At 38.1% G+C, this 25,682-nt stretch overlaps 1 protein-coding gene across 3 annotated transcripts in view; it reads right to left on the bottom strand.

The window, feature by feature from the left end:
- The window catches only part of MUSK (muscle associated receptor tyrosine kinase), a 111,896-nt gene extending 87,042 nt beyond the window's left edge, over window positions 1–24,854 (bottom strand). For all 3 annotated transcript variants that reach the window (XM_070055489.1, XM_051843297.2, XM_051843304.2), the window contains exons 1-5: window positions 24,176–24,854; window positions 16,910–17,036; window positions 13,849–14,000; window positions 11,938–12,065; window positions 9,225–9,366 (exon numbers count right to left, since the gene is read on the bottom strand). In XM_070055489.1, the coding sequence (XP_069911590.1) occupies window positions 9,225–9,366; window positions 11,938–12,065; window positions 13,849–14,000; window positions 16,910–17,036; window positions 24,176–24,254 (628 nt within the window). In that variant the 5' untranslated portion in view covers window positions 24,255–24,854. The remainder of the gene's footprint in view (window positions 1–9,224; window positions 9,367–11,937; window positions 12,066–13,848; window positions 14,001–16,909; window positions 17,037–24,175) is intronic.
- Window positions 24,855–25,682: the final 828 nt, after the last annotated feature.

Raw genomic sequence — 25,682 nt, 5'->3', positions numbered from 1 at the left:
GTATTTGATATCTGAAGGAAATAACTGAGAGTAAAATTGTTCCGACTCCATATTGCCATTGAATTCTAATAACTTTCTAAGACATCTTTGCATGAATCAAGAGAATTACATTCTGGGAGCTGGCATTGTGCTGCAGGGGGTTAAGCCACTGCTTGCAATGCTGGCAGCCCATATTGGAATGCTGGTTCAAGTCCCAGCTGCTCCGCTTGTGATCTAGCTCCCTGCTAATGTACCTGGAAAGGCAGCAGAGGATGGCTCAAGTGTTTGAGCCCCTGCCACCCACCTGGGAAACCAGGATAGTGATTCTAGGCTTCAGGCTTTGGCCTGGCCCAGACCTGGCCATCGTGACCATTTGGGGAGTCCTCTTTTTTTTTTTTTTTTTAAAAGATTTATTTTATTTGAAAGACAGAGTTAGAGAGAGAGGTAGAGACAAAGACAGAGATTTTCCATCCTCTGGTTCACTCCCCAGATGGCCGCAACAGCTGGAGCTACACTGATCCAAAGCCAGGAGCCGGGAGCTTCTTCCTGGTCCCCCAAGTGGGTGCAGGGGCCCAAGGACTTGGGCCATCTTCTACTGCTTTCCCAGGCCATAGCAGAGAGCTGGATTGGAAGAGGAGCAGCTGGGACTAGAACCGATGCCCATATGGTATGCCAGCGCTTCAGGCCAGGGAGTTAACCCACTGCACCACAGCACCAGCTCCAGGGAGTCCTCCTCTTTTTCGTTCTCCTTCTTTTTCTCTCTTTATCTTTCTCTCCCTGTCACTCTGCCTTTCAAGTAATATATATATATAATTTATATATATATATAATTTATATTTTGAAGCTAAGCTCAGTGAAGGCATGGCTATCTCTGCCTCATATAGTGCCTGGAACATTGCTCAATGCATCTTTTTGGATGAATTAATGCATTAAAAAGAGGGAAATTTTCCTCTTCTGGGTATGTATGTGTGAACTTGTGCTTCTCGTCTTAAAAACCTGAAATTAAAAACTTACTCCAGTTAGACTACACATATTTCAGGTCTTAGTAAGTTTTCACTTCAAATAATATAATACCAACATTATACTAAATATTTTAAAGTGCATTTCCTTCAACACTGCAAATTAGTGACACCTGTCATTTGACTTGAAGCCTTCTCTGTGTGGTGCTATAACTATTATATAACATATTTTTACATTAGGGACTTAGTGACAAATTTTCAACTAAAGGACCATTTTTGGTACTCTTTCCTGAAAGCTGTACAGAACTCCTTAGATGAAACCACAACAGACCATCCCCTAAAGTCAAAATCAATGGGTCAAACTCTTCTTTTAGAACATGCACCCTATGAAGTCATGCAGATTTAATTTTCCCAGTGGTAGCCTCCAGGGATACCAAAAGGTTATGATTTTTTCCTTTGGTTTGGTTTTTAAATACACAATGTATTCATGACAGCAAATCAAACCTGTTAGTGGCATCAAACGAGTGAGATTGATGCCCGGAACAGGACCACTGCAAATTTATTAAAAGTGCAATCACTGAGGGCACAGCACACGTTGGGGTTTTAAATACCTCTCTCTGTGGCATTTGTCATATTAAGAGCTGCAGCATAAACAGAGGAAAAGGCAAATCAAACGTGGTGTAAACATTACATGATCTCTTCCGCTTTTGTGGATGCACCAAGGGAATCTGATCTGTAGGAAGCAAGGCAGCCAGAAGCCTAACATTTTGAAAACAGAGCTGATCGCTTACAGTCATATCTAATGACATCTGCCTCGGGGACACAACATATAGGAATTGCAGTTTGTTTTGATGTTTTGGAATCCTACTTGTCTTGTAGACGGCATACGCTGCAAAATAAAGTCCTTAGGAAAAAAGCTCTGAATAGATGTGGTCAGTCCTAAGGGTGCACGGTAAAGCTTCTCATGCTGAAAGGAATCTCCAGTCAGGTACCCTGACAAGCCATGGGGACTCACGCACTGAAGCCACCTCAATTTTCCATGTGGCTTGCCCTTCTGTCCCAATTCCCGAGTACCTTTCCCATGTGTTGACACAAACTGGTGCTTTTCAAAGCCCTGTGAAGATGCGGAGTTGTTTAAACATTGGGGAAGTGTATAATAACCCTCTACCCAGGAGGGTTCTGATCTTGTTCTTGCTCTGCTGTAGACCCCCTGCTCTCTGGACCCTCCTTCCTCTGCTAGACTCTCTCCGTACTTTGTACTGAAGCCAAGATGCCTCTTCCCATTGCTGGTGATTGAGAACTCTCTCTTCATTCCTGCTGCACTCCCCAATTTTTTTCTTCATGGTTTAAAACTCCAAGGGCAAGCAAGGTAATAAGAGGAAATGCAATCAGCAGGGAGCCTAATGTACTCTATTAATTTGTCTCTCCACTACTCTGCATTCAATCAGTTTCTATGCACAAAGCAGGATTCATCTGAATGTAAAATTTGCCAGATATAATAAGATCTAATTCAGTCTCAAATAAATAAATCTTTTTATCACACTTAAGTCAAAGACTGAAGGGGAGGAAAGAAAACAAGGATTAAAATAAAATTACTTGAAAGATTTATGTCTGTGGCATAGTGTTCACATCCATGTGTGTGCGTGTGTGTATGCCTCTGGTCAAGAAAAGATATCCAAAGTAGGAATCACATACTTTAGAGGTTGTCCAAAGCAACCACTATAGCAATCTCCCCTTGAAAACTCCAGTACTGCCATTCAAATCAGCACTTGGCCTTGACCTGTCCCTCTGTGGGTCTTCCTGTGCTTGGGAGGTACTCAGGAGGAAACTGTTTCAGTTATAGAAAGGAAACCATGAGGATTATTTCTTGGCTATACACCATATCTAGGGCACAAATGTGAAGCAAACAAGACTGCCTATTAGAAAAAAATTCCTCCTCTATGGCCCTGAAAAGTCTTAATCTCTGTTTGCAACCTAACACATTTAATTTCAGCAAACTGAATTTTCTGAAGGCAAAGGACTACACAGAATCAATCATCTTACTGATAATGTTATTTTCATTTCTATGAGCAACTAAAGAAAGTAAACAATCCTGCACAGAAGAAATAGTTCTAGTTAAAAATGTAGAAAACTTATGAATCAATATAGTTGATTTATCTTTTTTGTTTTATTGTTGAAGTCATATATTTATTCTCATATCTGGAAACAGCTAAGGAATGACCTTAACTAAGGAGGAAAAAGCCACAAATGAGGTGTGATTAACTGCTGTTGGCACCTGTAAGATAACTCAATTTCAGAGACACTACAAAAAAGAAACAAAAAATCATAAGAAACTAATGACCATGAGATGCCACCCAGATACGGTAAAACATGAAAAGATTAGCACCTTAGAATTTATAAAATGTGAAACGGAGACTTCTATGGTTATAGCAGACAAAAGAAATGCTCACACCTCGCCATGGAACCTATCCTAAAGCCCACTGTTATACAGGTACCTAGGACAGGTCTAACCTTCCCAAAGGAAGAGTCTCTACAGGTGTGAGATGGAGAGCATGTGTCTGCATTTCAGATGACTGTGGAGTTTGGGAAACAAAATAGACTTCCTTGCCAACATCAAATCATGTGTTTGTGTGTTTCTCACAGAGCAGGGCATCCCTTTTCTATAGGGATTTACCTTGCTTTCACTTTTGTGTTTGTACTATAAATCAGTAAACCCAATGAAGTGTGGGAAATGTTCATTGAGAAATCAGAACCCAAAGTGAGTTTTCATGTTGGATCCTACAAACCACTATAAACTGACAAACTCCAGATTTTTGTCCATCAGTAAAAAAGGAGAGCCAAATGAACAGCTGATCCATCAGCAGCTGCCATTCTCTGATGGTCACCCTATTCCATCTAGGCGACTCCATGGACTTCCTCTCGCAGCACTCTTGCTACTGCCCTGAGGAATTCCTTCCTTTCCTAGGGAAATGACATGTTCAAGTTGCACCCATCAGCATCTCCACCACCCACATTCCTTACCCAAAAACGACCTAATCAACAATTGTTTCTGGGAAAACTTTTACCTTCCCTGAGTTTGTCTTAGAGAAGAAAAGAGCAGCAGAAGTGCTAAATTAACATCAGACCAATGAACAGAAAGGTTCATGTTACTTTATCAAAATTGTATAATACTTGGAAGAAATATTTTCCCCAAAGCTTATACTCAGATGGTAGTTCTTTCCAATTAGAAAATTCTCTTTATAAAAGTTGAAAAAGTGGGGCTGCTGCTGTGATATAGAAGGTAAAGCTACCATCTGCAGTGCTGGCATCAGATATGGGTGCCGGTTTGGGTCCTGGCTGCTCCACTTCCCATCCAGCTACCTGCTGTGGCCTGGCAAAGCAGTGGAAGATGCCCCGAGTCCTTGGACCCCTACACCTGCTACACTTTTTAAAATGTTCCAAAAATATAGAGCTACATAAAATATAAATGCATATTATGAAGAAACTATGACCAGCCTTCAAAATCTTTTTGCACCAAAATAAATTTATCCTTTGCTTCCATTTTTTGGCAATCATTTTGAAGTACCCTTGTACATTTTATTCTTATATAACTGAGTCAGCCTTTCTAGGTGTTACTAGCAGGAAGACTTTCTTATTATCTCTATGGGATATGACTGGAGCTATACTGTTTCATCCCAGGTTAAAATATTGGAATATTTGGTGATTGGATATTAAAGTCAAAATATATTTGGTACAATAAGATTGCACGATTTATCACTTCAATATCTCTCTTTAAAAGTCTCAATTCATTTATACAGTTTTCTGCTGCAGAAAAATTCAACACTTATGCTTTACCTTTGAAATAAGCTTTCTACATTTCATGAACCTGTACCTGTACAAGAGTAATACCAAGGACAAAACCATGCAATCATACAGATTGTTGAACTCCATACTCATGGTCCTGTTTGTGACCAAAACCTCAATGCTACCCACCCCTCCCCTCCCTGACACACACAATCCTGCTTTACTCGTGAGTCATCTCTCCCATCCCATAGCTATTTTAAAACCTTTCCATTCTCTTCTTCCTCACCCCCTCCCTTGGTCCCCTTACAAAAGCATTTTCAGAAGATAACATTACTTTCCACTTGTTAGAAGAAATAGAAACCATGAGAACAGAGCTTTCTCAAATTCCATCCACCAAACTTATGAATGGATTTATATTAAATGCCCACTTTCTTCCTTCTCCCTGGTGCAAGGAAGTCCTCTCTTCCTATGTAATGAGAGGTGCCATATAATTTATATTGAAAGCCTGGATAGTCATAAAAGTAGAAGAGGGACTCTATTAATAATTGTTGCAGGACAACAGGTGTAATCCAGAGCTGTCCTGGGAAAACCGGGACATGTGGTCACCCTCTGCACAAAGTTGATGCTTCCCTTCAATCTCTGAGTACAACCCTGTGCCTTCTTAAGCACCACATTCCCCTGACTACTTTCCCTCTCTCTTGTATGTTCTAATGTCCCTTATCATTAACACGTTTTAATACTTTCAATATTTTATAATAATTCAATCTTTTTGAAAGAGAAATCTTGCCAAACAATACTACCTACATGCCATGCATACCACCAGCTACTGTTCCCTTTTTTTAACTCCTCCCCTTTCTCTGCCACATCTGTTGAAAAATTTGCCTCTTTCTCTCCCACCTTCTCTCCCTCCCTCCTTCTCTCCCCTCAGGTATAACTCTGTTCTTCATTTACAGAATTCTAGCATCTTCTCTCACTGCCATTCTGATACTACGCCTAACAATGCACATAGAACTATCTTGTTTGTTAGTAGAGTGGACATTATTCAGTCTTACTCAATTTCTTAGACTCTGCTATCTCTTTACTCTTGTATAAGTCAGCTACCCTCTCTGTTCCTCAGTTTCCTGAAATGGCACAATATAGAACCTTCTTCATAGATTGTCCATGGGGTTAAAAAACATAATCTGCCTCGCACATTTAGCTTTATATGTTAGCCACCCATTGCTCAACCTTTTAGGAAGACATCCATGCTGGACCATGCTTGAGTGGATGTTTCTATCAGTGATACTATATGTGGTTTTTACAACTTTTTAAGACAAAATAGAAAGGTAGAATAGTTTCACACAGCCATTCCAGAGATCCAGCAGCCTGAGGATGACAATCTAATAGGGAACTTTATCTCTGTGTGGTAGGGCATTTCTTTCATATTTGTTATGACAGCTAATACTAGTTAATACACTGTATCCAATCCATGGCCTTCCATGTTTGGACTAATAGAGGTTGTCAATGGCATAGCCCTATTGTTCTCTGGCATGCTCATCTGTGATAAGTATAGCCCAGCATCAAATAGTATTATGGAGTTCTGATTCTATATAGCCACTGCATCAATACTTTGTGCAGTGACTACATGGTGCATATTTATGTTCATGTATCCTAACTGATCATGGGCCAGCCTCACCTTCAGCCCTCACTACTCCCAAGTTACTAAGAATTTGCAGGTACTTTCAGGGGTTCTTGTAGTCATTTCTCTATTGCTTTTTCACCTTCTCTGCATTGTAGGTTGAGCTGACCTTTCCAAACTATAAGAAAATAAATGTCTGTTGTAATCTACTTAATTTACAGCAGTTTGTTTTGGCATCCCTAGCAGACTAATCATGTAATCAAGTTCTGTTGCACTTTGCCAAAAATACTGAAAATTCTACTATCTCAAGTGCTATTTCAAGTATCCATTTTGTTATATTCAATTAATGAATAGAATTTGCAATAAAATAGATTATCTGGGTAATGTCCTTGTGGCTTGATCTTAGGGAGTTTCACAAGTAATTTATTCTAATACATTAATAAATATTAGGGATAATTCACTTTAAAAAAACTTAATAGGGCAAATTTGCATTATAACTTTTGACAATGCCTCACCTCATTTTTCAAGTAGAAATCAGTTTTTCAGAGCTTCCAAAGCCAAAACTGATTTGTTGCTAATATTATGTTCTAATATTAATAATAATGACAGTAGATACCATTTATTAAATGCTTATTATGTGTCAGCAACTGTGCTAAGCATGTCACATATTTTTGCTATTATTAACAGGGACTAGAATTGGAGTAGAAATAAACATGTGTGCTAAAATGATCATCTTACCTACTAGTAGAGTAATTTTAAATGGTATTATGAACCCCAGCAAGTTTATAAAACCTCTAGAATGTATTAACTGTTAAAGCAATAGCAATGCCAATGCTGTGCCATAGCAGGTAAAGCTACTGCCTGCAGTGCCAGCATCCCATATGGGCACCAGTTTAAGTCCCAGCTGCTCCACTTCCGATCAAGGCCTCTGCTATGGCCTGGGAAAGAAATGGAAGATGCCCCACGTCCTTGGGCCCCTGCCACCTGCATGGGAGACCCAGAAAAAGCTCCCAGCTCCTGGCTTGAGAGCAGCTCAGCTCCTGCCATTGTGGCCAATGGAGGAGTGAACCAGCGGATAGAAGACCTCTCTCTCTCCCTGTCTCTCTGCCTCTGCCTCTCTGTAAATCTGCCTTTCAAATAAAAATAAATCTTTAGAAAAAAGCAATAAGTATGACCATTAAAAAACATTTAAATATTTGGAAAAAAAGAAGATAGTATTCAGTATTACCGATAGGCATGATATATCAAATGGCAAGAAAGACACTGTGTATTGGATTCTAACTAATTGAAATTGGTCATAATGTTCTCTAGGTCAAAGTTAAAGTGATTTGTTTTAATATCTATGAAGAGAGTAATCTAATGATCAGTTTTATGTATTATAATTCAGAGGGCTTCTATTTACATTTAATGTCTTAAAGAAAGGCATTCTTCATGTAATTTAAACAAATAGGTAGCATTAATTCTTCATCATACCACAGACAATTCAGGGGAATACTGAGTCTGAGCAGGTCTTCAATGTGCACTAACAAATGTCCTAGTGTATTTGTATGTTTATTTACTTTTCACAGAATAATTCATATCAACTAGTTGTTTCATATTGGGCTTTAAGTAGCATGGATATTTTATAAGACACTAAATTATAATAACTATATTGAAAACATATTTCATATTCTGAAAACCACTATTTTCACCAACCTCATGCTCTTCTATAAGGAGTTAATTGGAATTTTATGCACAATTGATGCAATCGTAAAATAAAAATGTTTCCTGAAGTAGAAGCCAATGTGGAAAAGAAGACCTTGAAGGCTGTGAGAGGTAGATTCATACTAGGAAATAAAAAGAATCTTAAAGAAGATAATAGAAAACTGTATATGTGAGAAGGAAAAGATGCAAGAAAGGATAAGTTTTAGCCTAAGAAAAGTAAGATGGGATCAAGAGACAGATGGGGACGCTGAAGCTGCTTCTGGTTGAGCTATGATTTGTGTCAGTGTGCAATAGTAAAATGCTCTATCAATCAGGTGAGAGAAAAGTAGAAAAATGTGTGATGATTTTTATAACCAGCATTATTGTATGCAAAAGACTAGATATTGCTAAACACTTTCAACACCTAATTCATTAAATGCAACAAACCCCTCGTTACAGATGAAAACACTGAAAGCCAGCGATGTTAATTCTACAGCTTGTAACAAGAAGAGCTGGGACGGTTTTGCACTCAGCTCACTCACCTAACTTGTGTGCTGGTAGTTCCTATTTTTAAGCAAAACATGATGCAATTAGAGATTGAGAAAGATCCAACGAACAAGTGAATAGAACACCTAGAGCTGTTTGGATTCTGATTTCTCAGCAAAGACCTCTCACAGCAAGTTGTTGAATTAGTGGCTTTTTAAAACATAAAAACATTTTGACAATGTAATTCCAGAACTTTGACCTTGAATCATATTGGTTAGACATTTTGAGTCTATTATTTTGTACTCTTTATGACAGAATACAATATGAAAATAGTTACTCTTTGCCCTTTTTATATCTTTTAAAAAGTTAGTCTATATGTCAAAAACATAAAAAATAATGTCTCCATATTTATTAATGAGGGGGAATCATCCAAGTAGAAGCTCTAAAATGGTGTCTGATTATTTCAATATTATAGTAAATTTATTCTTTTGATCAAAATTACCAGTGATTGTGGGTAATAGATGGAATATGACCTTTTATACTGATGAAAATGTCTTTCTTTTCTCTTTGCTGCTCTCATGACTTTGCCCCTATGGCCTAATATCCTGTGTAGCTGAGGGATTAGGGTCCCCACAGCTCTAGCTGAAGTACAGTCTACACAGTGAAATGCGATTCCCTCTGATCACACTGTCATGGGGACGATTGTGCCTTCTTACCCTCCACTTCCAGCTTCACCAGTTTGGAATACGCTGTCCCAAGGCTGTTTTTTGCCACACAGCGATACTGTCCTGCATCTTCTTTTTGTACATTGTGTATCCTTAAGCTCCCAGATTCAAGAACTGCAATGCGAGAATTTTCCTGCCAGAGATAGGGACATAAATTTGAAAACATCCATGGCTCTCTCAAAGATACATTAACCATATTTTATCAAGTTGTCTGTTATCATCAAAAACTTCAGCTTTTACTATGGAATTTATGACATACAACACAATATTAAATGGGACAGTACAAAATTACCAAATTCAACTTTCACAATGATCCCATGATGAATAGACTACTTTTTATTTTGTTTCGTATGAGGACTTGTTTAAGATCCTAAAAGTCAAACCCAGGTCTGTTTGAATACAAGCAGTGCCTTTTGACTAATTTAGTTGCTATAAACCCTATGTGGTATTCTTTTTTTTAAAACTTTTATTTAATGAATAAAAATTTCCAAAGAACAGCTTATGGATTACAATGGCTTCCCCCCATAACGTCCCTCCCACCTGCAACCCTCCCCTTTCCCACTCCCTCTTTCCTTCCATTCACATCAAGATTCATTTTCGTTTCTCTTTATATACAGAGATCAGTTTAGCATACATTAAGTAAAGATTTCAACAGTTTGCTCCCACACAGAAACATAAAGTGAAAAATACTGTATGAGTACTAGTTATAGCATTAAATCTCAATGTACAGCACACTAAGGACAAAGATCCTACATGAGGAGTAAGTGCACAGTGACTCCTGTTGTTGACTTAACAAATTGACACTCTTGTTTATGGCATTAGTAATCACCCTAGGCTCTTGTCATGAGCTGCCAAGGCTATGGAAGCCCCCTGAGTTCACTGACTCTGATAATTTTTACACAAGGCCATGGTCAAAGTGGAAGTTCTCTGCTCCCTTCAGAGAAAGGTACCTCCTTCTTTGATGACCCGTTCTTTCCACTGGGATCTCACTCATGGAGATCTTTCATTTAGGTTTTTTATTTATTTTTTTTTTCCCCAGAGTGTCTTGGCTTTCCATGCCTGAAATACTCTCATGGGCTTTTCCGCCGGATCCACATGCCTTAAGGGCTGATTCTGAGGCCAGAGTGCTGTTTAGGACATCTGCCGTTCTATGGGTCTGCTGTGTATCTCACTTCCCATGTTGGATCGTTCTCTCCCTTTTTTATTCTATCAGCTGGTATTTGCAGACACTATTCTTGTTTATGTGATCCCTTTGGTTCTTAGTCCTATCATTATGATCAATTGTGAACAGAAATTGATCACTGGGACTAGTGAGATGGCATTGGTACATGCCACCTTGATGGGATTGAATGGGAATCCCCTGGTATGTTTCTAACTCTACCGTTTGAGGTAAGTCAGCCTGAGCATGTCCCGAATTGCACATCTCTTCCCTCTCTTATTCCCACTCTTATATTTAACAGTGATCACTTTTCAGTTAAGTTTCAACACTTAAGAAGAATTGTGTATTGATTACAGTATTCAACCAAAAGTATTAAGTAGAACAAACAAAAAAAAATACTAAGAGGGATAACATATCAAGTTGCTTCATCAACAATCAGGGTGAGGGCTGATCAAGTCAATGTTTCTCATAGTGTTCATTTCACTTTAACAGGTTTCCTTTTTGGTGCTCAGTTAGTTGTCACCTATCAAGGAGAACAAGTGGTATTTGTCCCTTTGGGATTGGCTTATTTCACTCAGCCTATGTGGTATTCTTAAAAGAATATATATTCTTTCAAATTTTTTGATTCTTTGGAGTTAAAATATTATATTTATCTTCTCTTTTTGCACCTTAACTTTGGTAACACACATAGAGCCACACTTTGTTTTTCATTGCAGGAAATGCATTGAGATGTATAACAAAAGGAAATAAGGAGAATTACATAGATTATAATTTAAAAATTGACTTTATCAGTCTTATTTGAAACAAAACAAACCTTCTAAGTTTAGTATCTTATTTCAATTAATTGACCTATATATCAACACTATGTTTTCCCCATGGAATATGCTGGGCATAATAAGGCATAAAATATACTCTGTAGTCTCATTTTGGGTGACACAAAGATAGAAAGAGACAATTATGGAGCAGGATTATAATTTATCAGTAATGTGGGGATAAAATACTAACCAGCACAAAATGAGCATATGAAGAATCGATTTTTAAATCAATTCTCTTCCCAACTGAGGCCAGAGTGTTTGTTACCAGTCATCAGTCTTGTTCTACCTTCTCTCCAGTGTTCTCATTTCTTTCCTTACAAACCTCATTTCTCTTCCTCTTCCCAGAAACTGTCAGTTCTAAAATCTAGATTTTAGTCTTACTCATTTTACCCCCTATGTTTTAAACATTCAGTGTTTAAAAAAGTGAATTAGTATTCAACTAAGTGATAAAAAAGGACTCTACTCTGGCTTGGGATTTTTATTTTTCCCCTTTTGCATCCCTAATACTATTGGCTCCTATCAGTTTTTTCCTAGCTAGTCCCAACTGGAATGCCCTACAGTTTGCATTTGTGGAATAGATATATTTGTTTGCCTAAAAGTATATGGAAAAACATTTAAATTAATACAATAATTAATTAAAAATAAAACTGTTTTTAAGTGCCTCATTCTTCAAGGGATAGTTTTATTTTAAAATGTTTACTGTATGTGTGTTAACATCACAGTTACTTACCCTGAGAGCATTGTCTCCCTTGATCCACGACACTGAGGGCTTGGGGTTGCCCATTGTAGTACATGGTAGAACTGCTTTTAATCCCTCTATGATTTTTACGTTTATGGGAGGACGAGTTATTTTAGGTTCTGAAGGAAAATGAAAATAAAAAAATTAAAAAGGCATATTAAATCTGGAGTTCCAGACTTTCTATGTAATTCTAAATATCCACTTTACAAATAATTGTGAGCATATTATGAAAGTCACACAATGCAAATACTTCAGTAGATATCACACAGACATCAACTTTTCAAGCTTAAGGTTTCTCTTTTACTAAAATCTTATTTGCAAAACACAAATCTATGAAACGTATTAGGAATACAAACCTAGCACAGATAGCATAGAAAATCTCTCACACACTCACACTCTGAAAAAAAAAGAACCGTTGATTTCCTCCAGCCTAACAATGTTAAAACATAAGAAACAGTGATGAAAGACAACTCAATAACCTAATGGATGAAGATCCCAGGAAATCTTAGATTCCACTAATTTGTATGGTGCTGGTATGCATGTTTATATTATTTTTCCCATCAGGGACGTGGTGCCAGAGAAGACAATGTTTCCATTATTACAGGTTTAGCAGTTTGCAAGTGTCAGTTGCTTGCAGTACAGAAGGTCATGAGATTTGAGGATGATGACAAGGGAACATTTGATGACACAAGGAGAGAGAAGTGAGTGAAATCCCAAGAGGGAATCAATAAAAGGGAGACCAAGGAGAAATCACGGACAGAAGAATGTTAGCCTGTTGGGGTGGTGAATGTGGGGGTACGGAAGAGTGACTTTGACACTCTTCTTAGCTAAGAAAGGGGAGGCCGGAGTTGTGCTTTGCACTTGGAGGCAATTCTTGAGTATGGGAAACTGTTTTCCTTATCTGACAAGGCTCAATGAATAAGTGTCCATGGCCAGAGGGTGACATGCTGGAGCTTAATATTTGAAACTATAAGATTACAAAAATATATGTCTATATAAATATAAGGCTATTTGCAAGTGATGGCAAGGTCAAGGGTGGGTCATCAGTCAGGTAGTCTGATAGAGTTAAAGATAAACATCACCAGATTTGTGGAAGCCAAGGACTTGTGAGGATGAAGTTGCTAGTGTTTCAATTTCATGGCTGTCAGAATCTTTTAGGATGATGGCAGGAGTAGGGACAGAAAAAAATATAATGGGTCTGGAATCAAAGTTTTTGATTAATACCAGGGAGTGCTTAAGAGTGAGTAGTGGACATAATGAATAGAGAAAAGAATGGGAAGAGTGGCCTGTGCCCTCATGAGAGAGGATTTTTTCCAGGAGTGCAATATATAATGTCTTGAAAGTGGCAATGAGGGCTAGGAGATTACCCATGGGTACTTGCTAACCCTGCAGACATGAGCTGGGGAAAAAGTGAATAGCCTACAGGTAAGCAGAGAGTTACTCAGAGTGATGTGGTTGCTGGCTTTGTAAATGGAAATGGAGGAAGGGAGCCAGGAATGTAGGTGGTCTCTAGGCAGCACATTTCATCTGTCTGAAATGAGGCAAAAGGGTAGAAGTGTCTTCAAAGAGGTCAGTGACAAGAAGTGACTTTGATGGCCATGGAAAGGCATAAGGTAAAGGTTTTAGAGGGAGACTCCCCAGTGAACGAAGTCTAGGTACAGAAAATAAAAGAGCTGTGTGAAGGCAAGAAAGTGGCAGAGGACAGACAACCCAAGGCTTGCCTTAGGGCGGTGGTTGATGGCAGGAATAAGAGGTGTGGAATTAAATGACCTCAAGGTTGTGCTTTGAAATTTTTGGTCTTGGTATTGAACTTCCATATCTGAGAGAGACTTTACTTGCTGACTGTTTCAAAGTGTGGCAAGCCAACTTTAAAGTCAACAGATGGTCCCCTTTCCTACTCACTCATCTTCACTTGCAGAGCGCCACAACTCTCAGCTGCTCCTCCCACACCGTTGTTGGCTGTGCAGCAATAAATGCCATCATCACTGTCTTCCACACTCAGGATGGTGAGAAGCTGCCCATTCTCCCGAATGCTGTACCGGGTGTCAAAGAGCCTGCAGGTCACAGAGGAAAATGGGACATTAGTGCGTCAGCTGAGTTTTCAGCTCTGACTAACTGATCAGATTGATGACTAGCCAGTGAGGAGGTAGAATAAAGGTGAGAGGTAATTTGAGTGAGTTCTAAATAATAGAAAAACTACTTCAGAATAAAAGTTGACATTTTATTCTAGTCTTTCCTAGTATCCAATAATCAAAGTCCTTTGAAAATGCTTTCAAAGAGAGATGTCTATTATGAGACCAAATATGAGGTTTACTTTATTCAGGAAAGTATATCAGAACAAAGACATATACGTCTTCTCTGTATTTACTAGGAAGTACTAACTAGATATTGTACATTCACGCATGTAAATGTGATGAGCATAAACGATTAAATATTTATAGAAGTAGCTAGCATTAAATTTATTATTCATTCTTTTTGGATACTTATTGAGGACTTAATATGTCAGGTGGAGTTCTAGTTACTTGAATACATAATAAAGCAACTTCAAAGTATAAAATATGTGCATTATGAATGTAATCTATTTAACTACATGCATACTGTTCACTGAGAAGAGAATTGGGGAAGCAGAAATTTGAGGGGAGGCATCAACATAAAAGTGAGTTGGGTTCTTTTTAACCAAATAAGAGTTATGTATGTCACATGTGTGTAGTAAGCAGAATAATGGTCCCCAAAAGACCCATAACTTTATCCACAGAACCTATGACTGTATTACTTTACATAGCAAGATGAATTCTCCCTGTATTAAGAATATTAGAATGGAATATTATGAATTATCAAAATGTAATGATAAAGATCCTTAAAAGATGAAAGAGGGAGGTATAACAGAGAAGGTGTGACAACGCAGGAAAGGCCAGAGTGATGCAATTTTTAGCTTTGTAATGGAGGAACACTGGTGGCCTCAGAAGATGAAAAAATAAGTAATTTGATTTTTTTCCCTGTAGCTTCTAGAAGGAACTAACTCAGCATTGCTAACACTGGGATTTTAGCCAGCACAATGTATTTCATATGTAACATGACCTTCAGAACTATGAGATAATAAATGTATGTTATATTAAGGCACTAAATTTATAATAATTTGTTATAATAATGGTGGGCAATAGATACAAATTTTGGTACCTGTGGAAGTGTGGTGCTGCTAAAACTAAAATGTAAGAAAAATGTAGATGTGGCTTTGCAGTTGGGGAATGGATAGAAACAGGAGAAATAGCAGAAGTATGCTAGAAAAAATCTAGATTTTCTTGAAGAGAGTGCTAATAGGAATATACATGGTATTGGCTCTGCTACTGAGGACTCAGAAGGAGGTGAAAAGTATGGTAAAGAAAATCTAAATCTCTCAGAGAATTCCTGGATTACTATGAACAGATTGTTGGTAGAAATACGAAATTTTAAAGCACTATCTGTGAGGGTCAGATGGAGAGAAGAGCATGTTAGTGGAATGTAAAGGAAGGGGTGTCTTTGAAACTGGTGGCAGAATGCTTAGTTGAATGGCATCCTGCATTACATGGAAAGCAAAACCCGTAAGTAATGAACTCCAACATTTAGCTGAGGAAATTTTCAAGCAAAATGTTGAAGTTGTAGCCTTGTTTCCTTTGCTGCTTTTAGTGACATTCAAGAGGAAAAGACAATTGAGGACAGAAGTGCTAAGCAAAAAAGGAAAAAGGAACCAGGACTTGATGATTTGTGAAATTCTCAGTCTACCCAAATTGCAATAGATGCTAAAAACTGTCCCAAATATTTTAATATGGTCTGTGAGCCTTCCTTCCCCAGAACTTCTGGGCCAGCTTGCCTGATAAGAGTACTTGAAGGCTAAGGCAATATGACTAACACCCCACATCACAACATGTATGATAGAAGGAAACACTAAGCATCAGTCAGAGGTTAGAGAAATGAAAGGTGACATTTTTCTGCATGCAAGTTCATAGACCGGTAGGCTATGGATACCAGTTGAAGCACTTTGTATAGACTGAATGTATACATCCCCTCCCCCTGCTCCCTAATTCACATGTTGAAATCTAATTCCCAATGTGACGATATTTGAAAGTGGAGCTCTGGGAGACGATTAGGTCCCCAGGTAGAGACATCATGAGTGGAATTCATGCCCTTATAAAAGAGGCCCAAGGGACTTGACCACCTCCCCCATGTGGGGACACAAAAAAAGATGGCTGTCCATAAACCAGGATGTGGGCCCTCATCAGACACTGTAATTACTGGCTCCTCAAACTTGCAGTTTACAGCCTACAACTGTGAGAATTTTCATTGCTTATAAGTTACCCAATACATGATATTTTGTTGTAACAGCTTAAACAGGTAAGAAAGCGTTGAACTTTAATCCATAATCTATCACCAGCTAGGGAGCCCAGGGATCCATTTGTCATAGGCTTTTTGGCATATTTTTGATAGCTATGATACTGATGAAAATATAACATAATCTTGATCTTCCAAGTAGGAATTTTACCTGTTTGAAAGGCTAATTCAGTGTATATTGTGAATTCCTTCTACATTTCAGAAGGGCCAAGGTGGCTTAGAGGTCAAATTCTCAGACATCATACTTCACTTTTTGGGGGTATTAGCAGGTTTCTCTTTGATTCCCACCATGTCTTGGAGTATGCACTCTCAGACTTAGGATATCACAATATTTAGTAATTATTATGAAGCGTCTTCTACTTTCTGATCTGGGGGCTTCCCCGACTTCCTCGTATCAATAAGCCATGAAATAGCCCTAAAATTTTTTGTGCCAATTGAGTCACTACGTTGCCTTAGAAAATTCTCTTAAGCTCACTGAACTTCAGACTTGATGTTTATACAATGAGGAAATTTGCATTTTACATATTCTTGAAGGTAGACTTTAATGCTAACAAGACTTGTGAGTGTAATTCCTTATCAGAAACATCAGGATACTCACTTGATGAGAATTTTATTTCTAGTCCAGGAAATCTCAGGTTGCGGGTAGGATTCCACTGCACACATGAAAGTAGCCACCTCTTCAACCAAGGCATCCACCGTTTCTAGAGGAGTAGTGATGACAGGAGCTGAAAGGAGGGGAGAAATCAAAACAGAACATTCTAGAATGGCATTTACTAGCCCTTCCTTAAGCATACAGAAGCCATCACATACCTGAATGAGAATTATATTACCCCAGCAAAGAAATTTGCCAAAAAGGAAGTAAGATTTTATAAGGAGAATGTTGTTTCTATTTCTAGACCAGATATTGGAGAAACAAAAGAAAAAGCTCTCGAGAGATCAGGGTTTATTTTATAAGAGTAGAGGTTAATCCAGGTTTCGTGGGGCCTGAAGTTATGCCGTTTGGGTGTCCTCTTTAAAGAAAAAAACGTAGAAAAAAAGATTTTTGTGCTACTGCAACACCAATCAACATGAAACGGAGTGAGTCTAAAGGGAGTTAGAGTGGAAAAAGATAGCAATTTTAACAATTGCTATTTAAGAACGTATGTTGTTCTAGGGCAAGTGTTTGGCACAGTGGGTAAGCTGTTGCATGAGGTGCTCTTATCCCATATCAGAATGCCTGGATTTTAGTCCCGGCTCCGTTTCCTATACCAGCTTCCTACTAATGTGCACCTTGAGAGGAAGTAGATAACAGCTCACATACTTGGGTTCTTGCCACCCATATGGGAAATCTGCATTAAGTTCCTGGCTCCTGGTTTTGACCTGGTCCAGCCTGGGATGTTATGGACATTAAGGGATTGAACCAACAGACAGGAGATACCTCTTTTTGTTCATCTGTATACTGCATTTCAAATAAAATGAAAATAAGCATACTGTATTTTCAATAAAAGAACATTTCCTCCCAAATTTTATAACAACATATGTTCATACAAACACATTGCTAATGCCCTCAGAGGCTTAGCGGGTGCCTGCAAATGGGAGACTCTGAAGCTTAAGCTCGATCAGATTTATAGAGAATTCACTCGAGAATCGAGTCAAATAGGAAGAGACTCAGTAATACAAAGGAAAACAACACAAGCATAAAATTAGCAGAGGATCTTAAGAGACATTTCTCCAAAGTAGATAAACAAATGTCAACAAGCAAGTCAAAAGCTGCTCAGCAAAATTTGCCATGAAGGAAATGCAAAGCAAAACCTGAACACATCATGCACAACCACTTGGGTAGCTGTACCGAAAAACAAGGCAGTAAATGTTGGTGTGGTTGTGGAGACAGTGACACTGTGGGCAATGCTGGTGGGAATGTAACATGGTGTACTGGTGGTTCTTCAAAAGTGAAGCAGAAACATTGTATGGCCCAACAACTCCACTTCCGGTAGACATTTGAAAAAATTGAAATTTAGACTCTTTGCAAATCAGTTGAGATACAGAAAACAAGTCTAGAATGTCAGTTTTGTGTGACATTTGACTTTTTAATATTGGCTTGCCAAGTTGATTAAGAACCTGCTGTGTGTACTCTGGCCTCAGAATCAGCCCTTAAGCCATTCAGATCCTGCTAAAAAGCCCATGAGACTTTCTCAAGCATGGAAAGCCAAGACACTCTGGCCAAAAAAAATGACCAAAATGAAAGATCTCTGTGAGTGAGATCCCAGCAGAAAGAACGGGCCATCAAAGAAGGAGGTACCTTTCTCTGAAGGGAGGAGAGAACTTCCACTTTGATTATAGCCCTGTTTAAATAATGTCAGAGTTTGTGAACTCAAGAGGTTTCCATAGCCTTGGCAGCTCATAACAAGAGCCTCGGGTGATTACTGATGTCATAAATAAGAGTGTCAATTGTTAAATCAACAACGGGAGTCACTGTGCATTTACTCCCCATGTAGGATCTCTGTCCTTAATGTGTTGTACTATGAGAATTAATGGTAAAACTAGTACACAAGCAGCATTGTATACTTTGTGTGACTGTGTGGTACAAACTGTTGAAATCTTTACTTAGTATATACTAAGTTGATCTTCTGTATATAAAGATAATTGAAAATGAATCTTGATGAAGAATGGGATGGGAGAGGGAGTGGGAGATGGGATGGTTTTGAGTGGGAGGGAGGTTATGGGGGGAAAAGCCGCTATAATCCAAAAGTTGTACTTTCGAAATTTATATTTATTAAATAAAAGTTAAACAAATAAAAAAAGAAACTGCTGTGTGTCATCCATTATACTTCTCATTTGCTATTTCACGTACTTATCACAACAAACATAAAGATAGATACTATTAGTATTACCATTTATAGGTGAGTAATAGAGGCTAAGGATATTTAAATAACTTGTTTGAATACCACAAAAATAGGAAGTTATGAAGCTGAACTTCAGGGTTAAACTTGGCTTAAAGTTCTTGTAAGATATACTATATTTTCAGTACTGGTTATGCTTAGTGAAAAAAGAGACAACAATATCAATTTCTATTTGTATATTTGAAATACATGAAAATTGTATAATAAATAAAATTTAAAAAATAAAAATAAAACCACAATTTCTACCAGCAGATATAGTTGGTTAAGTCTGCTTTAAAATATTCCAAAATTACCCAAAGCCACTTTTAAATTTTTACTGACACAATGAAGTAGTTGTATTTAATGATATTTGTTGACTCAGCAGATTATCTCTTGTTTACTTTCATTCTACTATGCAGCTTTCATCTCAGCCAGAGCCTGTTTAAAGTAGGGCATTATTTCTTCTCTCACTCCAAGGACCACATGAATAATGAATACATGAAAACAGAACACAACACAACAACTGGACCCAGAGAGAAGCCTAAATGGGATACTAGCCTCTTGGAGAGAGGCTGTGATATTGCCTTCCTTTGTATTTCTGGGTTGTAGCACAGGGCCATTGACATTGCAACTTCTAATAGAATAGCTGCTGACTGACAAGACCAAATGATAGGGTACACAAAGAAACGAGGTGTATTTGCTCCTATCTGTTTTAGTACAATGAGGACTCAAACTTGGAAAATAGTCATGTGTCTATAATGTCATGACGCAGTATTTTTTTGAATGAGAAAATGCATGGGAAATTTTATAAATCCACAAAGAGAATATTAGTATTGCTCATCATTTGGCATATTTTAGGATATGAGACATTTATTTAACAGGAGGTATAATAAATAAAGTAATTTTTGTTACATTTCTTTGTAGCTTGTAAGATTTATTGCTAATGAAGCTTAATAACCATGTATTAAAGCCTATCATTGATTCTTTGCAACAGAACATACACTGTGGATCCTTGCCTTTGGGGATGGCAGTGGGCAGAGAGCTAGGAGTTCTGTTCTATTTGTTAGCATTTCTGAAATGGCTTCCCCTAAAAGAATTTCCTTGGGTGAAGATGTGGCCTCATAGAGAATCATCTAAAACAGGCATACAGTAGACCCACCTTATCTAAGGGAAATACATTCTAAGACCCCCAGTGGATGCCTAAAGCCTCAGATAATACTGAACACTATATACCATCATTTTCCTAAACACACGTATCTATGATAAAGCTTAATTTATAAATTAGACACAGTAAGAGAAACAATGGTTTTAGGGTCATTATTAAGTAAAATAACTTGATCACTTGCGCTATGACAGTTTGTTCAATAATTAAGGTTCTACTTAAGTCACTAACAGGCAGGTAGCACATAAGCATAGATATTTGAACAAAGATAATTTACATCCCAGATGGGATACAGCAGTACAGCATAAGATTTCATCAAGCCATGCAGAGCCGCATACAATTAACTCATACTATTTTTTTTTTTATTTCTAGTGATTTCCTTTTACTGTTTTCAGACCCCAGATAACTGCAGGTAACTGAAACATTGGAAAGCTAAACTGAAGATAGGGATGACTACAGAGTTACATGGGGATGATCATTACCCAAACATTGCCAGCCCTCAGCATAACACATAACCGTTATGTTGAGCACTGGTAGGCACATCTTCATTATATGAGGAAAGCGAGACTCACAGATGCTATGTATTTTCCCCAAGGATGCACAAAAGATGTTGGGAACTTTAATCTTGATCTCAGCATTCTCTTGCAAGCCTTAAATGTCATTTTATATTTTCTTCATTATCAAGCCTGTGCCCGATGGTGTGTGGCCATAAAACCCCTACTCCTTGTCTCTCTAGTTCTTGAGCTGCACTGACCTTGGAAAGCATCAATCGTGAATTGTTTGAACCATCTGTCCTTGCTCCCCCTAAGTTCCTATAGCACTGCTGGAACAGCTGTTCAGGTCAGGGCCACTGCAAAGCTGTAGTCCCCAGCCCAGGTCCCCTTCTTATCCCTCCCCAGTTACTCTCCCCCAGTGACCTCAAGTCCTAGTTCACTTAGAAGTTGCCTACTTGATCTTTGGGAATGAGAAAGAGAAGGGAAAAATCTTGATGTTTCTGCTCTTTCTGTTCTTTAGGCCAATTATATTTAAAACAGCTGTGTTTCCCTAAACATGCTGTGAGTAAGTCTTTCAATGCACGTCAATCTAAAACACTCATCCAGGACTCGGTGTCCTGGATTTTGGTGACAGCTGTGCCCGCACTGACTTAGTCATATGTCCAGTCCGTGGATCCCATCCACACACATATGACTGAAAAGAGAAGGTTACTCAACTATATCTAAAGATAAATCACTTAGTCTGTAAAATGTCTAGGTATGGCAGAAATGGGGATAATTTTGAAAGCAGGGTTTTGGCAGAGTCATTTGTGCAAATCCAATGTTGTTTATATGAACTCTTACACGCCTGCACAATTTAATGCTACACCACATACTTCATCCTCCCTGATAAAGCAGTAAGTGTTATTGAAGTGTGTGGTTCTGGCAACTATTCAACAAAACATTCACTACTTTCATACATAACAATATGTAATATTCTCCCACTTGGTGTTAAGAAATTGAACTCATTTTCAAAAGAATCACTAGTTAAAATGATTGAGAAAGAGTATGACCCCCCCCCTTATCTTTGAAACATCAGGAATCTCAAACTAAAACAACAAACTATTAATTCTTCAAAGTTAAGAATTACTTTTATTGAGGAATGATAGGCAGATTTGGAAAGAACTCCCTAAATACTCTTGCACTATTTTAAATGTGTCGTTTCTTTGGTCATATGTACCTGGGTAGTTTCCTTGATTTTTTCATGATAAAGGATTTAGGAAAAAAATGTGCCATCTATAAAACTCCTTTTCTTATTACATATTGCCAAAAATAGAGAAAATAACTGTAATAGTTTGGGGAAACATTTTTGTTGCTTTCATTAGTATTAAAATATTAACATATGTTTGATATTCTTCCCTACCAATATTTCCCACACACTTTAATCTTTGGAATTTTTAGATTGTGTTTTCATGAAATTATTTATACTTGGGACTAGCGTGCATAGTAAAAGGATGTTTGTTGTCCTAGGGATGGTGTTTTGGCAGAAGGTTGCTGCTAAGCCTATCCTCATTTAGATTTTATAATAAACAGTGTTGATAAAGAAAAATATTGTTCTAATTTTTTATTTTAAAAATTCAAGCATAGCAGTAAATATAGTATAAGAAATAAAAATGGATTGATGATCTGATTTCTTTACTTAAAAACCAGTATGTTTGCCTTAAATACTACTTCTCTGCCACTCTACTTTGAAGTTTTCAAAAAACAGATAATGTGCATCTGAATTAAGGGCTTTATCTGTATATTTTGGAAACGGAAAATCACATCTTTCTAGTGTGAACGTTAGAAGTCATTCCTGTAGGGAGGTTTTAGGTTTGTGTGTGTGTGTGTGTGTACCAAATGCTGATTTGGATTATCAAAATCAATTGCCCTGCTCCTTATAGGAGTGAGTTTCATAAATCTTCATATTTTGCCATATCACTTTCATGTAACTACACAATTCAGAATAACACAAGCAAGACTTTTGACAACCGATAAGTCTAAACATCTAAGTGCTGCCTTGCCGGACATCCGTTGTATGATCAGGAAGTATTAAAATCTTCTGAAGTCAATATGAATATCTTTCTGGCTATTATTAGCCATTTGAAAATGTCTAGATTCCCTTTTATCTAAACACACCTTAGAGTATTGGTTGGCAATTAAACATTCAAATACATGTGGATATGCCAGTCCATTCAAGGCAGATGGAAAAATGAGAAGGAACAAATTTTAAAAAAACCTATGAAATCAAAAGTTTCGAAAGGAGGAAAGCTATGTATTATCTGCATGTGAACCTTGACCTTGTGGTTTCAGAAATTTTCGGGAACCACAAGATCTAAAGACACATTTGTTATCTAGATACAGATACTACCTTCACTTACCTCCATAATACAAACTTTTTCTGCACTTTGATAAAGTAATATAAAGAGCAAATCATTAATATGCATTCTCAAACACAGAACTCTAGTGTAAGAATTGAATTTAAAGCTCTTTAACTGATATCATTCAATCTGCTTTTTCATGTCTTTTAAAAAAAAATTTCAGCAAAGCATTTGGTTACCTTGCAAATCAAGTATTTTCCTGTCTTTCTGACTTGTAACACACTAGTCTCTGTTTCATAATACACTGGCCAGAAACCATATCACTGTGGACATTCTTGCTACTGCAACAGGTGTTTGTCAGTTTCTTAAGTTGCTTTCCTTTCCCCCTGAGGTGGTGTTATTTCCGGTACATTCCAGAGGCTCTGAAAAAAACTTCTGCACTCTCTTAGCAAGCCAAATCATGACTCCAGCCTCAAAGTTATTGAGAGCGCATTGTCTTTAGTTGTTTAATATATATGGGAAAATGGTGTGTGTCCTTTCGTATTTCTGATCTTCAGCAACTAAAATATTAAGAGTTTAGTGAAACAGAAAGTGGAAATGATTTTTGTACAGAAGCATAGTCTGGGTGACTGGGAGTGGAGTGAATTATATTCCTGGCAGGTCTGATGTGAAAGGTTTTCATCAGCCATTTAGACCACCCTGAAGTTGGACACGCACACAAGCAAAACAGACTCTGATAACTTGCAGTCCACCTGCTAATGTTTCCCTGAGAAGTAAGGCTACGCGTGCACTGTATGGCCAATGATTTTATTACAGAATTTAGCAGGGAAATATCAGTAGAGGGGAGACCATGCAGCAATTGCTTAAACATAGAGTTAACTCGCTCTGCCTACATTCCAGGCCCCTTCATCAAGTCAAACCCGAGCACACCATGCAATGAATGAGCTGTGATGGGAGCACACACACACTTTAGAACTGGGACAACGCAACAAGCACATCACTCAGACCAACCTTTTGGAAGTTTCTCCGTCCCACTGAAGGCAACCAGAGTGAGAATATGTACCAGTGGAATGTTGACGAGCTCTCTCATGGTTGATCCAGGCTCAGGCAGGAGAACAACACAAGGAAAATACCCCCGCAGTTTACATTTTACAGCATGGTTTGTCACAATAGGGTCGTCTGCTAATGACTGTTTGTGTCAGCAGCTCCACAGGCTCTAAGTATAATCAGGAATTCTCAGACTTGGCTGTAATGATGGACGTGGCCAGCTGGTGAGTATCCACTTAGGCCAGTAATGCAAGTGGAGGGCTGGAGGAACAAGGGAAAGAAAATCTCTTTAGAATCCCTTTTAAGACAGTGACAGAAGGACAATACCAGATGTCTTTTGCAACCACTGCTGTATTATTCCCTGTAGTGGGGATTTCTTGAGTTTCTGATTCAGCCCACTGGCTCCCCGGCACTCAAACCAGAAACCTCGGTCTCTCTGATTTTGACGTTTCCCTGCTTCTCACCCCACCCTCCAAATCTAACCCATCCTAGTTCCTACAGATTTTATGAACTAAATAGTCCTCTAGTTCTTCTCCTTTTATTCAGACTACCCTCATGCTGCCCCAGCTTCCTCCCCCAGGTATTCATCTTTTCTAAGTGGTAGTCATAGCTCCTGTATTTTCTCCTCGTCTTGTGTCTTATCAGGTTGTACCCTCTTTCAGACAGCCCCTTGTACTCAGAAGCATCCAGTAGTTGCTCATCACACACACACACACACACACACACACACACACAAATCTCCTTAAAATCTCCTTAATATGGCATCGGAGGCTTTACTGAAATTTATCTGCCTTGTTAGCATTATATTTTATAATCTTCATTTTCCTCTCCTGTGTTTCTTTTTAACTATTTTTCTCTTAGGTCCTTTTTCTTTTTCTAATTGGTGATAGAAGTTTTTAATCCTCTAGATGTAATCATTTGTTGCATGTCTGTTATATATTTTGCAAATATTTTCTAAGTAAAACACGTGTACTATCTAGCTATAGTATTGGGTCAGGGTTCTTGGGGACCTCCATGCTTCACTAACAATAAATGATGTGTAAATCATTTTAATCTTGCTTTAACAGAAGTTGTATCTATCCTCTGGGATCCCTTGCTATTCAAATTTACAAATTCCTTTTTTTTTTTTTTTTTTGGAATTGGATTGGCTGTTATAAGCTTGATTCACTAAATTGCAATCAAATAGTCCGAATAATAGGATTTTACTAGAAGAGATACAGACCTGATCAATTTCTTGCTCTGAAAATACCTTGTGAATGCCACATATTTTATGGGAAATTCCATCATTATCAGCATGGGCAGGGTGGCTACGTGCCATTTCCCCTAAGTAGCACTAGTAAAGCCAAGGGGTCTTGGAATCTCAGTGACTGCGGATTTGTAAGCCAAAGTCCAGCTCAGGATCAGTGCCAACCATCAATGAGAGGAAGCCCAAGGTGCATCACTCAAATGACCTCTTTATTCAAGGCTATTG

This window comes from Oryctolagus cuniculus, chromosome 1, assembly GCF_964237555.1.
Source record: "Oryctolagus cuniculus chromosome 1, mOryCun1.1, whole genome shotgun sequence".
NCBI classification, from domain to species: Eukaryota; Metazoa; Chordata; class Mammalia; order Lagomorpha; family Leporidae; genus Oryctolagus; species Oryctolagus cuniculus.
The sequence above is the reverse complement of the archived record's forward strand: the minus strand, read 5'-3'. Positions and strand labels throughout refer to the sequence as shown.